The 18,475-nt window shown below is 44.2% G+C and overlaps 1 protein-coding gene across 1 annotated transcript in view; it reads right to left on the bottom strand.

The window, feature by feature from the left end:
- LOC141248450 (beta-1,4-galactosyltransferase 4-like) overlaps positions 1-8,098 on the bottom strand; it is a 90,736-nt gene extending 82,638 nt beyond the window's left edge. The window contains exon 1 of the mRNA XM_073669362.1: positions 7,825-8,098. Within this exon, the coding sequence (XP_073525463.1) occupies positions 7,825-8,098 (274 nt within the window). The remainder of the gene's footprint in view (positions 1-7,824) is intronic.
- Between the last annotated feature and the right edge of the window lie 10,377 nt (positions 8,099-18,475).

Below are 18,475 nucleotides of genomic sequence, written 5' to 3'. Positions count from 1 at the left end.
CCACAGCAGGAAGTCGGCGACTTCTGCTGACACTGTGGGCGTATTGTCTGCATGTCTGCATTTGTCTTTACAAACTCACAATATATCCTCTCTTTTTTTTGTAAATTTAGCATTCCTGTGAATCACTAACCTAATATTTAGCTGTATACCCGCAGTTTTTTAGAACTGCTTCATGTCTATGTTGCATAGAGTCAACCAACTTGTAGCACCTGTCAACTGTTATTCCAGCCCAGAATGCTTTGACTACATCCCACAAATTTTTGGCATTTGTTGGCTTTGCCTGAGAAACAGCATTTTTGATGTCACCCCACAAGTGTTCTATCGGATTAAGGTCCGGGGATTGGGCTGGCTACTCCATAAACTCAATTTTGTTGGACTGGAACCAAGATTTTGCTCATTTACTGGTGTATTTAGCGTCGTTGAAACACCCATTTCAAGGGCATATCCTCTTCAGCGTAAGGCAACATGAGCTCTTAAAGTATTTTAATATATGTAAATTGGTCCATGAGCCCTGGTATGGGGTAAATAGGTTCGGCACCATAGTAAGAGAAACATGCCCATATCATGATGCTTCCACCATGCTTCACTGTCTTCAGACTGTACTGTGGCTTCAATGCAGAGTTTGGGGGTCATCTGACAAAGTGTCTGCGGCCCTTGGACCCAAAAAGAACAATTTTACTTTCATCTGTCTACAAAACGTTTCTCCATTTCTCTTTAGGCCAGTTGATGTGTTTTTTGGCAAATTGTATACGCTTCAGTACGCTGTTCTTCTGAACAATGGCTTGAATGACCCATATTTCTCAGGCTTTCAAGGAGAAATTTATGTACAACATGTGCTGGCTTCACCCTTAAATAAAGGCCACCTGATTAACACCTGTTTCTTCACAGAATGATTGACATCACTAATTGACCTCCACACTGCTATTATTTCGAACACTCCTCCGTACAATTAAAGGGGTTGTCCAGTACTTTATATTACCCCCCCCCAATGTATCCCCCCGGGGCCCCTAAGGATTTTTGTAATTACCTTACGTTGCAGATACTGCCTGTGAGCGGCGCTATCGCTGGCCGCTCACAGGCATCACGTGACCCCCGGCAGCAGCCGGCTCTGACATCCGATGATGTCACAACAAGTGCTGGCAGCAGCCGTGGGTCTTTGTCTTCCGCGTTCCAGGTGGATGCCAGGCTGTGGGCGGGGTTACCCCTCCCCCCCGCGTCACACCCGGCATCCACTGCGCGCTCTGCCTCTCCCCATTCATTGAGAAAGTGCGTGGTGGATGCTGGGTGTGATGCAGGGGTAACCCCGCCCACAACCCAGCAGCCACTGCGGGGACCCCAGCGCTGAGTCACGCCTCACTTGTTGTGACATCAGCACGGGGGTCACGTGATGCCTGTGAGCGGCCACCGATAGCACCACTCACAGGCATTATCAGCAACAGAAGGTAATTACAAAAAGTCTTAGGGGCCCCGGGGGGATACATTGGGGGGGGGGGTAATGTAAAGTACTGGACAACTTCTTTAATTATTCAAATACACAGACTCAAAAACCTGCAAATCATGAATGCGGAGTCTGGTGGTTTTCTTAGAATCTTCTTCACCAACTGGTAAATGGTTTGACATGTGGTGATATAATTTATACCGAAGACAGTGATTAATCTGGATAGTCATATTGGACTGCTATTATTCTGAACACTACTGTATGTGGGGGCTGATACTATATCTAGGGAGCTATGTGGGTGTTAATGCTGTATATAGGAGGCTATGTGAGAGCTCATACTGTATATGGAGGAGCTGTGAATGGGTTCATACTGTACATAGGGGGGTTTGTATATGGGCTAATATGGTATATAGAGAGATGTTAGCATACTTTAATTCTGTTCAATATTAAGTTATTGAATTAATATTATTATAAAATAATAAGGACAAAATCTGCAAGGAGTTTGCGTGGGTTTCCTTCGGGTTCTCCGGTTTCCTCCCACACTGCAAAGACTGATAGGGAATGTAGATTGTGAGCCCCAATGGGGACAGTGCCAATATGGTCTGAATTGTAAAGCGCTGCGGAATATGTTGGCGCTATATAAATAAAAAGATTATTATTATTAATGATTATATAATGACTTATCATATGATCTATCAAAGGGGGATTCTTCCATCTTGGAGTCTAAGACATGACACTGTCTCAACATTTTTGTGTTAAAGGGGAACTGTTACCTGCCATAAGTATGTAATGTTATTACCCATTATAAATGGCGCTCTACTTCTGAATCCGGCATTGTTTTTCTCTTGTACCTACACCTCGCCGTTCCTGAAATATGACCCGATATTACCTTTATATAAATCTAGTAAAGTGGGCATGAACCACAATACTCCTCTGTGGGTGTCTTCTTAAGGACCATGCCTACTTTGGTAAAAGATTGGATTTCAGTTCAGGGAAGAGGAGGCAATATGTTGAGAATGGAGAGGTTCAGAAAGAAAACGCCGGATTCAGGAGAAAAGTGGTATTCACACCAGGTACATAAAAATTACATATTTATGTCATGTGACAGATCAGACCATATAGTGGTCATCTTTATGACAGTATTAAGGCCCTGATCATATTACATATTCCATCAGTGGTCAGGACTAGCGATGAGTGAACCTTTTGATGTTCGGGTTCGTTGACTAAACCCAAACATCAAAAAAAGGTTTGTGTTCGGGCGCACAAACCCAAACACGAACCCAAACGGGTCCTCGAACATCCCTAGTTACCCATGCCATCATCTGCGTGGGAAACAGAGGCTGTGATTGGCGGTAACACCGCAGTAGTAGAAGCAGTAATCTCTCATCCGCCTGACAGCATGATCCTGCAGCGCTGTGACCAGCGGTAACGATGCTACCAGCGATCACAGCCCGTTTCCTGCGCGGTCACGCAGATGACAGCGTGGGAAACCAGGGATATTCGTGTTTGGGCCGACTTTTGCCGATTTTTGTGTAAAAGGCTCAGGAACCCGAACAAGAATCCGAATGAGCAACGTTAGTGCCGAATTTGGAAAAAAATAACGTTTACAGAACATGTTTGCCCATCTCTCGTCAGGACATTCACTATTACACTCTTCCTTCACCTCCTTTAATAAATGTGCATGCTGCAGAAGGTGCCAGATAGGAATATTTGCAAGCCTGACTTGAGTCCTTGGCTCTGGGCTGCTATGCAGGAGCCAGGACAACAGCAATTGTGCGGTGACCTGTTCATAAATCAGCAGTAGGGGACACAGTGATCCTGTGTTGCCATCTGGAGCTCATATTAGGGGTGGAGGACTCAGCGCTGACCCATCTATTTTGTACTGTTTTCCTCTAGTCCTATTTGCCTGTCTTATACTGCTAATTTATAATCAATACAGTACAGCTGACCAGAACAGTACAAGGGCTGCTGCACATTCCAGGATGGGGGCATATTACTCATTTGCACAAAGGGTGAGAGGGGTAGCTGGGCAAGGAGCTACTGTGCATGCTCCAGCATGAAGATCACTGGCACAGCTCCATATATTGAGTTGTGGCCACGAATGGTACTGCATGCTCTCTTCAAATCACTCATATAAGATGGAGCTTGCAGTACCATTTGTGGCCATTAGGTGGTGGGACTAACGTCGATCTGATATTAATGACCTACCCTAACATCAAATATGAAGGCGTGCACAAAATATGTTTCCATTTGTTGACAGAAAGAATAAATGTTGAGACATGGAAACACAAAGAATAATAGAAAATTACAAAACTTTAACGTGACGAACTATGGTGGCGACCATATTGATCGTCACCCAGCTTAATGGGTCAGATATGACATCTGGATCCTGGGCTCTCCTACGTTTCCCAATGCGAAATGACGGCTGCCTACAAGATGTCCAGCATATACTCACGGAAAATACATAACCCTTTTAATTGTAAACATATACTATGTCAAGAGCTAAACTTTACTAGCATGATGGGACGAATACCGACACTTAATCAGAACTGATCGTTACTTACATATTGGGCTCTCTCTACAGCGCCCCTAGTGGTAGACCAGATGAATATGCTTAACCACTGGCATCCATGCAGTCATACCTGTCTTGGGTTCTGTAATAAATTTAATAAATATGTCCCACTGGTCTCCTAGCATAAACAAGGTCACATGACTGTTGCAGCGGTCGCTGATGGACTGCAGTCTTCATGTGATATTGCTTATATCAGGAGACTTAGCAGCAACATAAGGCTATGTGCCCACGATGCAGAAATGCTGCATATTTTTTCCGCTTCACCCTGGCAGGAAAAACGCATGCAGATTTTACATGCGTTTTTCCTGCCAGGTAGAAGCGTTTGTCAAGCGTTTTTGCATGCGGGTTATCAAGCGCTTTTCCAAGCGATTTTAGCATCACTTGGAAAGTGCTTGACAACTTGGTCACACTATATAAATCCATGCAACCGGCAACCGGCATGGATTTATTTAGTGTGACCAAATAATAGTTAAAAAAAGAAGAATAAAATGGTAAAAAATAAAGATTATACTCACCTTCCGATGGTTCCCGGTATTTTCTCCACTGCGTCCGGTCTGTTGTATGGGTCACGTTGGTGTGAAAGGACCTGCAATGACGTCATGGCAGGTCCTCACACCACCGCGACCCATACAACAGACCGGACGCAGTGGAGAAAATACCGGGAACCATCGGAAGATGAGTATAATCTTTATTTTTTATTTTAAATTCTTTTTTTCACAGGTTCTATGGTACCCGAGTCTGGAGGAGAGTGTCCTCTTCTCCAAACCCGGGTACCATCCGAACATTGAAACGCATAATATCCGTGTGTGCAAATGTGCTGACACGGATATTATGCGTTTCAATGCAAGTCAATTGCTGAAATTACGCTGCGTGTCCGCAAAATTAATGGACATGCTGCAGATTTTTCCCCAATGATAATCCGCAGCGGAAATTTCCGCAGCATGTGCACAGCACAGCGGATTATCATTGGGGACCATGGGGCACGGATTACCAAGCGTTTTTTAAGCGTTTTTGCTGTGGAAATTCCGTGGCAAAAACGCTTGAAAAACGCATAGTGGGCACGCAGCCTAAAAGCCAGGGCCGAAAAGTGGTGTCAGTTCAGTGGGTAACTACAGATTTTATATTTTTAATCCCCCACCCTGGGCCTGTATGTAATAAGTATTAATGTAGGGCAAAAACCCCTTTAAGGGTTGCTCATCGATATACACTGCTCAAAAAAAATAAAGGGAGCACTCAAATAACACATCCTAGATCTGAATGAATGAAATATTCTCATTGAATACTTTGTTCTGTATAAAGTTGAATGTGCTGACAACAAAATCACACAAAAATCATCAATGGAAATCAAATGTATTAACCAATGGAGGCCTGGATTTGGAGTCACCCCCAAAATTAAAGTTGAAATACACACTACAGGCTGATCCAACTTTGATGTAATGTCCTTAAAACAAATAAAAATGAGGCTCAGTATTGTGTGTGGCCTCCACGTGCCTGTATGACCTCCCTACAACGCCTGGGCATGCTCCTGATGAGGCTGAGTATTGTGTGTGGCCTCCACGTGCCTGTATGACCTCCCTACAACGCCTGGGCATGCTCCTGATGAGGCTCAGTATTGTGTGTGGCCTCCACGTGCCTGTATGACCTCCCTACAACGCCTGGGCATGCTCCTGATGAGGCTGAGTATTGTGTGTGGCCTCCACGTGCCTGTATGACCTCCCTACAACGCCTGGCCATGCTCCTGATGAGGCTCAGTATTGTGTGTGGCCTCCACGTGCCTGTATGACCTCCCTACAACGCCTGGGCATGCTCCTGATGAGGCTCAGTATTGTGTGTGGCCTCCACGTGCCTGTATGACCTCCCTACAACGCCTGGGCATGCTCCTGATGAGGTTGCGGATGGTCTCCTGTGGGATCTCCTCCCAGACCTGGACTAAAGCATCCGCCAACTCCTGGACAGTCTGTGGTGCAACGTGACGTTGGTGGATGGAGCGAGACATGATGTCCCAGATGTGCTCAATCGGATCCAGGTCTGGGGAACGGGCGGCCAGTCCATAGCTTCAATGCCTTCATCTTGCAGGAACTGCTGACACACTCCAGCCACATGAGGTCTGACATTGTCCTGCACTAGGAGGAACCCAGGGCCAACCGCACCAGCATATGGTCTCACAAGGGGTCTGTGGATCTCATCTCGGTACCTAATGGCAGTCAGGCTACCTCTTGCGAGCACATTGAGGGCTGTGCGGCCCTCCAAAGAAATGCCACCCCACACCATTACTGACCCACTGCCAAACCGGTCATGCTGAAGGATGTTGCAGGCAGCAGATCGCTCTCTACGGCGTCTCCAGACTCTGTCACTTCTGTCACATGTGCTCAGTGTGAACCAGCTCTCATCTGTGAAGAGCACAGGGCGCCAGTGGTGACTTTGCCAATCCTGGTGTTCTGTGGCAAATGCCAAGCGTCCTGCACAGTGTTGGGCTGTGAGCACAACCCCCATCTGTGGATGTCGGGCTGTGAGCGCAACCCCCATCTGTGGATGTCGGGCCCTCATACCACCCTCATGGAGTCGGTTTCTAACCTTTTGTGCAGACCCATGCACATTTGTGGCCTGCTGGAGGTCATTTTGCAGGGCTCTGGCAGTGCTCCTCCTGTTCCTCCTTGCACAAAAGCAGAGGTAGCAGTCCTGCTGCTGGGTTGTTGCCCTCCTACGGCCCCCTCCACGTCTCCTGGTATACTGGCCTGTCTCCTGGTAGCGCCTCCATCCTCTGGACACTACGCTGACAGACACAGCAAACCTTCTTGCCACTGCTCGCATTGATGTGCCATCTGGATGAGCTGCACTACCTGAGCAACTTCTGTGGGTTGCAGAGTCCGTCTCATGCTACCACGAGTGTGAAAGCACAACCAACATTCAAAAGTGACCAAAACATCAGCCAGAAAGCATTATTGGTACTGAGATGTGGTCTGTGGTCCCCACCTGCAGAACCACTCCTTTATTGAGGGTGTCTTGATAATTGCCAATAATTTCCATCTATTGTCTATTCCATTTGCACAACAGCATGTGAAATTGATTGTCAATCAGTGTTGCTTCCTAAGTGGACAGTTTGATTTCACAGAAGTTTGATTTACTTGGAGTTATTGTTGGCATATGCCACAGATTAGGACTTATTATAAGTGAAAGGAGGACTTTATACTAACCAGACAGCAGATGGCGATAGTGTGTAAAGTTATATGCTTGCTGTAATGTGGGGAGGGAAGCTCTCAATTGTTGGCTGTTTTTACTTCCTGTTTTTCTTTTTTCCTGAATGTGTTATGTCAGCAGCACATGGACTGTGTGACACGGAATTGTATCTCATGTTTATCCAGTATGAAGTAAATACTGTTTACTCAAGATATCTTGCTGATTGAAGCTCTGGTAAGTACAGTGGTGACTGTAAGAAGATGCACTCTGCGACAGTTATATTCTGTTGTTTAAGTGTTCCCTTATTTTTTTTGAGCAGTGTATATTACTCCTGCATTCACCTTTCTTACAACTCTGGACCATTATTTCAAAGTTTTTCTTTTTCATTGATTGTTTTTGGCTCGCTTGGCACAGCAGATGTGATAGTAAACAAGACAAAATAATCCTCTGGTATTTGACTGCACAGTTTTTCAACGTAGCCAGAATCCCTTATTAAATATATGTAGTGGTCTATTCCTTAATGCTGAAGATATGGGACAGACCACTGTACAACTACAATTGGGTATTCTGGCTACACTAGGAATAAGACAAGTCAGTTATATGAGGATTTTATAGTTACTTAATGATATATACTCACTGAGATGTGAGGACAGCTCCGGACATATTTTGAGGTCCACTTCTCTCTGAAAGGTCGTTTTCACAACAGTCGTTGATCTTTTGTCTATTGGCTCTGATCTATTATCCTCAGATTTCCTCTCTGATCCTGAACATTCACAGAAGTCGCTCGGCACGGTTCTGCATTTTGAGGTGTTTTTCATATAGATGCTGATCCAGGCAACACTCGTTAACCACCACACGGCAAAAAGTAGGATCCTGAACTGGCAGAAGAGGTTCTTGATGGTCATAGTCATTCTCAAAGCTACATTTGACCAAACATGCACAGCGGATTTACAAAGTGGAGATGAATGGCGAGTCCGTCAGATCACCTTATCAACAGCTCACATAAAAGATCTGAAAATAATTCAGCATTGAGAGCCATCCTCCGGAGAATCGGACCTGCATATACACAGGGGAGTAAATAATGGTTAGCTGAACAGGAACGACTTAACCCCTGGTGAAGTCCTTCTTGTTTCTTAGAAAGTTGGGTTATCATTCAGATACAAAAAATATTCTGCTGGTGCAGTCACTGTGTACATACATTACATTACTGATCCTGAGTTACATCCTGTATTATACTCCAGAGCTGCACTCACTATTCTGCTGGTGCGGTCACTGTGTACATACATTACATTACTGATCCTGAGTTACATCCTGTATTATACTCCAGAGCTGCACTCACTATTCTGCTGGTGCAGTCACTGTGTACATACATTACATTACTGATCCTGAGTTACATCCTGTATTATACTCCAGAGCTGCACTCACTATTCTGCTGGTGCAGTCACTGTGTACATACATTACATTACTGATCCTGAGTTACATCGTGTATTATATTCCAGAGCTGCACTCCCTATTCTGCTGGTGCAGTCACTGTGTACATACATTACATTACTGATTCTGTACTGATCCTGAGTTACATCCTGTATTATACTCCAGAGCTGCACTCACTATTCTGCTGGTGCAGTCACTGTGTACATACATTACATTACTGATCATGAGTTACATCCTGTATTATACTCCAGAGCTGCACTCCCTATTCTGCTGGTGCAGTCACTGTGTACATACATTACATTACTGATCCTGAGTTACATCCTCTATTATACTCCAGAGCTGCACTCACTATTCTGTTGCTGCATTATAGCTCCAGCCCCCTGAGGAAGCAAGTAATGGTGAAACTTGTTGGGTTGAGCTATATGTTTGTTTTAGTCAGTAGTAGGAAAATTTGTGTTTATCCTGGTGAACAATCTGTCTGATAAACTACCCTATGAACTGCAGTTATAGTGGAGATAGTATAGATTCAGTAATACAATCAGATTGATTAATGAACTATATAGGTCCTAGACATTGAACATCATAGAAATAACAGACAAACTGGTGTAATTTTACATGCACCACATTTTTAAGTTTAATAATAAAAGTCATGTTTTAATACATCCCTTATTTAGGGTTTATTTACCCTTCAGGTAATTTGGTAATACATTCTGTATGGGAATTGGATGTTTCGCCCCCAGCAGTTCGCCCCCAGGTACATTTCGCCCCCGCACATTTCGTCCCCAGCATTTGATTTGGCCCCCAGGATGTTTTGCCCCCACACATCTCACCCCCGCACATATCGTCCCCAGTTCGAAACGTCCGGGGGCGAAACGTGCGGGCGCGAAATGTGCGGGGGCGAATCTTCCTGGGGGTGAAATGATAGGGGCGAAATGTGCGGGGGTGAAATGTACCTGGGGGCGAACAGATCGGGGCGAACTGCTGGGGCAAATTGCTGGGGGCGAAACTTCCTATAAGCATTCTGTATTATAACCCAGAACTGCACTTACTATTCTGCTGGTGCAGTCACTGTGTACATACATTACTGATCCTGTACTGATCCTGAGTTACATCCTGTATTATACTCCAGAGCTGCACTCACTATTCTGCTGGTGTAGTCACTGTGTACATACATTACATTACTGATCCTGAGTTACATCCTGAATTATACTCCAGAGCTGCACTCACTATTCTGCTGGTGCAGTCACTGTGTACATACATTACATTACTGATCCTGAGTTACCTCCTGTATTATACTGTAGAGCTGCACTCACTATTCTGCTGGTGCAGTCACTGTGTACATACATTACATTACTGATCCTGAGTTACATCCTGAATTATACTCCAGAGCTGCACTCACTATTCTGCTGGTGCAGTCACTGTGTACATACATTACATTACTGATCCTGAGTTACATCCTGTATTTTACTCCAGAGCTGCACTCACTATTCTGCTGGTGCAGTCACTGTGTACATACATTACATTACTGATCCTGAGTTACATCCTGCATTATACTCCAGAGCTGCACTCACTGTTCTGCTGGTGCAGTCACTGTGTACATACATTACATTACTGATCCTGTACTGATCCTGAGTTACCTCCTGTATTATACTCCAGAGCTGCACTCACTATTCTGCAATGAGCAGGCCAATTTTTACAATTCTGACCACTGTCACTTTATGAGGTTATTACTCTAGAACCCTTCAACGGATCCCCCTGATTCTGAGATTGTTTTTTCATGACATATTGTACTTCATGATTGTGGTAAAATGTCTTCGATATCACTTGCGTTTACTTGTGAAGAAAAAATGGAAATTTGGCAAACATTCTGAAAATTTTGCAATTTTCAAAATTTGAATTTTTATGCTCTTAAATCAGAGAGATATGTCACACAAAATAGTTAATAAATAACATTTCCCACATGTCTACTTTACATCAGCACAATTTTGGAACCAACATTTTTTTTTTGTTAGGAAGCTATAAGGGTTAAAAGTTGACCAGCGATTTCTCATTTTTCCAACAAAATTTACAAAACCATTTTTTTAAGGACCACATCACATTTGAGAGCTCTTTATGACAGAAAATACCCAAAAGTGACACTATTCTAAAAATTGCACCCCTCAAGGTGCTCAAAACCACATTCAAGTACTTTATTAACCCTTCAGGTGCTTCACAGGAATTTTTGGAATGTGGAAGAAAAAAATGAACATTTAACTTTTTTCACAAAAATGTTACTTTAGACCCAATTTTTTTTATTTTTGCAGGGGTAACAGGAAAAAATGGACCCCAAAATTTGTTGTGCCAATTTCCCCTAAGCATGTAGATACCCCATATGTGGGGGAAAACCACTATTTGGGCGCACGGCAGGGCTCGGAAGGGAAGGAGCGCCATTTGACTTCTTGAAAGTAAAATTTGCTTGAATAATTAGCGGATGCCATGTTGCGTTTGGAGAGCCCCTGATGTGCCTAAACAGTGGAAACCCCCCACAAGTGACACCATTTTGGAAACTAGACCTCTCAGGGAACTTATCTAGATGTGTGGTGAGCACTCTGAACCCCCAGCTGCTTCACAGAAGTTTATAACATGGAGCCGTGAAAATAAAAAAATCAAACTTTTTTCCACAAAAATGATGTTTTAGCCCCAATTTTTTTATGTTCACAAGGGTAAGAGGCGAAAATGGACCCCAAAAACAGTTGTGCAATTTCTCCTGAGTAATACAGTGTTTTGGCGCACGGCAGAGTTCAGAAGGGAAGGAGCACAGTATGACTTTTTGAACGCAAAATTGGCTGGAATTGAGAGCAGACGCCATGTCGCGTTTGGAGAGCCCCTGATGTGCCTAAATAGTGGAAACCCCCCACAAGTGACCCCATTTTGGAAACTACACCCCTCAAGGATTTTATCAAGGGGTATAGTGAACATTTTGAACCCAGAGGTACGACAGAATTTGATAAAATTAGGTCATCATATTGAATAAGTTGTCTTTAGTCTTGAGCGCAAATGCTCGCTACTTGAGTTTGCATCAGGTACTCGGGTATGCACCATGTATTGCACGTGCTCCAGTGACATGCTCGAGTCCCGGGCCGCATGTTTCACGGTTATTAGACACCCAAAAAAAACATGCGGGGATCGTGCATGGCAGGAAATCCCTGCAAGTTTTTTTTAGGCCGTGAAGCATATAGAGCAGAGACTTGAGCATGTCACCTGAGCACCCGCTATACTCAGTGTATACAAGAGCACCCGATGCAAACTCAAGTAGCGAGCACTTACGCTCAACACTAGTCGAAATATCGGTCATCTTTTTTTTTTTACTTTTGAAAAAAATCCCAACCCAAGCCCCAACCCTAATACAACCGAAACCCTAACCCTAGCCCAACCCCAACTCTAGCCCAACCCTAACCCCAACCCTAACCCTAGCCCAACCCTAACCTCAACCCCAACCCAACGCCAACCCTAGCCCAACCCTAACCCCAACGCCAACCCTAGCCCAGCCCTAACCCCAACTCTAACCCTAGCCCAACCCTAACCCAGCCCTAACCCCAACCCTAACCCTAGCCCAACCCTAGCCCAACCCTAACCCAAACCCTAACCCTAGCCCAACCCTAACCCCAACCCTAGCCCAACCCTAACCCTAGCCCAATCCTAACCCTATCCCAACCCCAACCCTAACCCCAACTCTAATCCTAACCCTAGCCCAATCCTAACCCCAACCCTAATCCTAATCCCAACCCCAACCCTAACACAACCCTAACCCTAACCCTAAACCTAGAGTTTATTTATATTTTTTACGCCGTTCCTCGTGCGATATAAGTGATTAGATGACTTTATTCTTCAGGTCAATGCGATTACAGCGATACCAGAATCATATCGGGTTTTTATGATTGACAGCTGTCACACACTATAAGACGCATTTTTTTTGTAAAATCTAGTTTTTGCATCGCCATATTTTGAGTGCTATAATTTTTCCAGATTCTGTCAGACAAAGTCATGCGATGGCTTGTTTTTTGTGCGATGAGTTGACGTTTTTATTGGTACCATTTTCAGGCACGTAACATTTTTTGATCGCTTTCTATTTGTGAGGCAGAACAAACAAAAACCAGCAATTCCAGAATTGTTTTTATGTTTTTTTTTATGCTGTTCCATGTGTGGTAAAATTGATAAGGTAGCTTTATTCTTCGGGTCAGTACGTTTACAGCGGTACCACATTTATATAATTTTTCTATGTTTGGCGCTTTTACACAATAAAAGCTATTTTATAGAAAAAATATTTTTTTGCATCAAATATTCTGAGAGCTATAACTTTTTTATTCTTCGGCTGAATAATAATTTTTTGTTTGGCGGTATGATGATAAAGCATTGTTTTTTGCTTTGTTTTTTATTTATTTATTTTATTCACTAAAGGGGTTAACTAGTGGGACAGTTTCATAGGTCAGGTCGTTCCGGACGCGGCGATACCAAATATGTGTACTATTTTGGTGGATTATTTTTTTTCTTTTTTTAAAAATATTTTTACAATTTTTTTTTTTTTTTTACTCTGATCGCCCTGTATAGCATAGGGATGGAGCACCTATACAGGCTGTCAGCGCTGCAGATGCAGGAGATACTTTCGTCATGCACTGCGCATGACCAAAGTATCTTCCTGCTGTCTGGTGACCCGGATGTTGTCATGACAACATCGGGTCGTCATGGCAACATCCGGGAAGCCGCGGCAGACAGCGCTGGAAGCCGGGAGAGGAGGTGAGTATCGCGATCACTTCCCCTTGCCCCCGCAATGCTGCGATCGACTTCGACAGTGTGCTGCCTACCTGGCGCTCGAGTCCGGCACATTGCTGATTGGGTTGACAGATTACTGGGAGGGGCTGGTGAGGACCCAGCGGTCATGGTGCACATTGGCACAAATGACAAAGTTAGAGGTAGGTGGAAGGTTCTTCAAGATGATTTCAGGAAATTAGGCTGCAAGCTGAAATCAAGGACCTCCAAGGTAGTATTCTCTGAAATACTGCCTGTACCACATTCCACGCCAGAGAGGTAACGGGAGATTAGGGAGATAAATAAGTGGCTCAGGAATTGGTGTAGGAAGGAGGGGTTTGAGTTCATGGAGAACTTCTCAGTTGGCTACAGGTTCTACGCTAGGGACGGGCTGCACCTCAATGGGGAGGGTGCAGCTGTCCTGGGGGAAAATATGGCTAGAAGGTTGGAGGAGTGGTTAAACTAGGGATTGGGGGGGGAGGGTATTCATTTTATAGGTGGGGAAGATAGTGCAGATAGTGACCGAAGCACAAATAAAGAAATTGGGGGTGGGGTTAGAACAGTCAATATAGTAAGAAGGAATAGAGGTACAGAGAGATACATAAAATGCATGTACACTAATGCCAGAAGCCTCACCAACAAAATGGAGGAATTAGAATTAATTTTGTTGGAAAATAATTATGACATGGTGGGGATATCTCTGAGACATGGCTGTACGAGAGCCATGAGTGGGATGTTAATTTACAGGGCTATAGTGTGTTCAGAAATGACTGTCCAAACAAGCGAGGGGGGGGGGGTGTTTATATGTAAAATCATCCTTAAAACCCAAAAACCCATCTTGCGTGAGAATATATGTGAATCTAATGAAAATGTAGAGTCCCTGTGGGTGGAAATAAGGGGAGGGGGAAAAAATAATAAATTACTGATAGGGGTTTGTTATAAGTCTCCAAAAATAATGGAAGCTGCGGAGAATATCCTCGTAAAGCAAATAGATGAAGCATAGACTCAAGGAGAAGTCATTATTATGGGGGACTTTAACTACCCTGAAATACATTGGGGAACAGAAACCTGTAGTTCCAGCAAAGGTAATAGGTTTTTGATAATTATGAGAGACAATTACCTTTCACAACTGGTTCAGGACCCAACAAGAAGGGGGGCACTGCTAGACCTAATATTTACCAACAGGTCAGCCCGCATATCAAATATACGAGTTGGGGGTCACTTGGGTAATAGTGATCACAAAATAATAAGCTTTCATGTATCCTTTAATATGATGTGTAGTAGAGGGGTTACAAGGACACTAAACTTCAGGAAGGCAAATTTCCAATGGTTGAGAGATGATCTTAGTGCAATAAACTAGGACGATATCCTGAGACATAAAACTACACAAAGCTAATGGGAGACATTTATTAGCATCCTGAATAGGACCTGTGCACAATATATACCCTATGGGAATAAACATGCTAGAAATAGGAGGAAACCACTATGGCTAAATAGAGCTGTAAGGGGTGCAATAAGTGAGAAAAAGAAAGCATTTAGCGAACTAAAGCATGTAGGTAGTGATGAGGCATTAAATAAATACAGAAAATTACATAAATTCTGTAAAAACCAAATCAAGGCAGTAAAGATTGAAACAGAGAGACTCATTGCCAGAGAAAGTAAAAATAGTCCCAAAATATTCTTTAACTACATAAATAGTAAGAAACTAAAAAATGATAGTGTTGGCCCCCTTAAAAATAGTCTGGGTGAAATGGTGGATGAGGATGAGGAAAAAGCCAATATGCTAAATGATTTTTTTCCAACAATATTTACACAAGAAAATCGCATGACAGAAAACATGATCAGTGATAACAAAAATTTTCGATTAAATGTCACTTGCTTAACCCAGCAGGAAGTACGGCGTCGTCTAAAAATCACTAAAGACAAATCCCCGGGCCCGGATGGGATACACCCGCGAGTACTGCAGGAATTAAGTAAAGTCATAGATAGACCATTATTTTTAATCTTTAAAGATTCCATAATAACAGGGTCTGTGTAGCGTCGGCGTCCCTGCCTCCTGCTAGGCAGGGATGCCGTTCCTCTCACCTCTCCGCTCCGTGCCCGGCGTCCTCCTCCCGCTCTGCTGGCAGCGCGCGCTGCTTCCCGGTCACTGTGCTTAGGGCGCGCGCGCGCTCCCTCTCTCTTAAAGGGGCCGCACGCGCCGTCCTAAGGAGTCCCCGGCCAATGGCCGGAGGATCTCACCATATATAAGGCACCTCCTCCAAAATGGAGGTGCCCGAGCAATGTTTTTGCAAAGCCTTTCAACTCTGATTCAGCCCTCAGGTCCCGTTGCCAGCTTGTTTTCCAGTGCTGTCTACCTGCTTGCAATCCTGCGGTCCGACAGTCTGCCTACCAGCATCTGCCAGTCTATCTATGGATCAGTCTGCCTGCGGACCAGGAAGCACCTGCCAGATACCTGCCTGATACCTACCTGATACTTGTCTACCTGCTTGCAATCCTGCGGTCCGACAGTCTGCCTACCAGCACCTGCCAGTCTGTCTATGGATCAGTCCGCCCGCGGACCAGGAAGCACCTGCCAGATACCTGCCTGATACCTGCCTGCCTGCCAGCCTGTCCAGAGACTCTTACCCGCTCACCTGGGAGCGCTCACCTGCCCTGCTACCCGCCTGCTAGCCTACCTGGAGTCTTAGCCGTCACTGGCTGTGACCACCTGCCTGTCCAGAGACTCTTACCCTGCTGTCACTTGCCGTGACCACCTGCCTGTCCAGAGACTCTTATCCTGCTGTCACTTGCCGTGACCACCGGCCTGTCGAGAGACTCTTACCCTGCTGTCACTTGCCGTGACCACCCGCCTGTCTAGAGACTCTTATCCTGCTGTCACTTGCCGTGACCACCCGCCTGTCAAGAGACTGTCCCTGTCACTTGACGTGACTGCCTGCCCGCTTTCCCTGGGAGCCACCCGCTTCCTTACAAGGACCGCCCCTTTGTATAGTAGCTCAGAGGTTCCACCTCCCAGACCCGTTACAGTCTGTACCACAGGACTAGCATATAGCAAATGTGGTGCCAATATTCAAAAAGGGGACAAAAACTGAACTTGGAAATTATAGGCCGGTAAGCTTAACCTCTACTGTGGGTAAAATCCTGGAGGGTTTCCTAAGAGATGCTATAATAGAGTATCTGAAGAAGAATAACCTCATGACCCAATATCAACATAGGTTTACGAGGGACCGTTCCCGTCAAACTAATCTGATCAGTTTTTATGAGGAGGCAAGTTCTGGACTGGACCAAGGAAATGCAGTGGATGTTGTGTATATGGACTTTTCAATTGCTTTTGATACGGTTCCACACAAAAGGTTGATACATAAAATGAGAACAATGGGGATAGGGGAAAATATATGTATGTGGGTTAAGAATTGGCTCAGTGATAGGAAACAAAGGGTGGTTATTAATGGAAAACACTCAGACTGGATCTCAGTTAACAGTGGGGTACCACAGGGGTCAGTATTGGGCCCCCTTCTTTTTAACATATTTATTAATGACCTTGTAGGGGGCATACAGAGTAATATTTCAATATTTGCAGATGACACTAAACTCTGCAGGGTAATCAATACAGAGGAGGACAATTTTATATTACAGGAGGATCTATGTAAACTAGAAGATTGGTCTGATAAATGGCAAATGAGCTTTTAATGAGGATAAATGTAAGGTAATGCACTTGGGCAGAGGAAATAAAATGTATAATTATATGCTTAATTGTAAAAAACTGGGCAAAACTGTCACCTAAAAAGGGTGTATTGGTGGATGACAAGCTCACGTTTGGTGGTCAGTGTCAGGCAGCTGCTGCAAAGGCAAATAAAATAATGGGATGCATTAAAAGAGGCATAGATGCTCATGAGGAGAAGATAATTTTACCTCTATACAAGTCACTAGTGCGACCACACTTAGAATACTGTGTACAGTTCTGGTCTCCGGTGTATAAGAAAGACATAGCTGAACTAGAGCGGGTGCAGAGAAGAGCGACCAGGTTATTAGAAGACTGGGGGGTCTGCAATACCAAGACAGGTTATTAGAGGACTGGGGGGTCTGCAATACCAAGACAGGTTATTATACTTGGGGTTATTTACTGTGGAAAAAAGAAGGCTTAGGGGTGATCTTATTACTATGTACAAGTATATGAGGGGACAGTACAAAGACCCTTCTACTGATCTTTTTACTCTGAGGCCTGAGACGGGGACAAGGGGGCATCTTCTACGTCTGGAGGAAAGAAGGTTTAATCATAATCATAGACGGGGATTCTTTACTGTAAGAGCAGTGAGACTATGGAGCTCTCTGCCGCATGATGTTGTAATGAGTGATTCACTACTAACATTTAAGAAGGGCATGGATACCTTTCTTGAAAAGTATAATATTACAGGTTATATATACTAGATTCCTTGATAGGGCGTTGATCCAGGGAACTAGTCTGATTGACGTATGGCGTCGGGAAGGAATTTTTTCCCCAATGTGGAAATTAGTGTTTGCCACATGGGTTTTTTTTTTTGCCTTCCTCTGGATCAACATGTTAAGCTATGGGTTGAATTAGATGGACTTAGTCTTCCTTCAACCTTAAAAACTATGTTACTGTGTACATATAATACATTACTGATCCTATATTATACTCCAGAGCTGCACTCACTATTCTGCTGGTGGAGTCACTGTGTACATACATTACATTACTGATCCTGTACTGATCCTGAGTTACATCCTGTATTATACTCCAGAGCTGCACTCACTATTCTGCTGGTGCGGTCACTGTGTACATACATTACATTACTGATCCTGTACTGATCCTGAGTTATAGCCTGTATTATACTCCAGAGCTGCACTCACTATTCTGCTGGTGCAGTCACTGTGTACATACATTACATTACTGATCCTGTACTGATCCTGACTTACAGCCTGTATTATACTCCAGAGCTGCACTCACTATTCTGCTGGTGCAGTCACTGTGTACATACATTACATAACTGATCCTGAGTTACATCCTGTATTATCCTCCAGAGCTGCACTCACTATTCTGCTGGTGCAGCCAC

Source organism: Phyllobates terribilis, unplaced genomic scaffold, assembly GCF_046119375.1.
Source record: "Phyllobates terribilis strain yellow unplaced genomic scaffold, ASM4611937v1 Scaffold_2__4_contigs__length_985480577, whole genome shotgun sequence".
Classification (NCBI taxonomy): domain Eukaryota; kingdom Metazoa; phylum Chordata; class Amphibia; order Anura; family Dendrobatidae; genus Phyllobates; species Phyllobates terribilis.
Note: the sequence above shows the minus strand (reverse complement) of the source record. Positions and strands in the feature narration are given on the sequence as shown.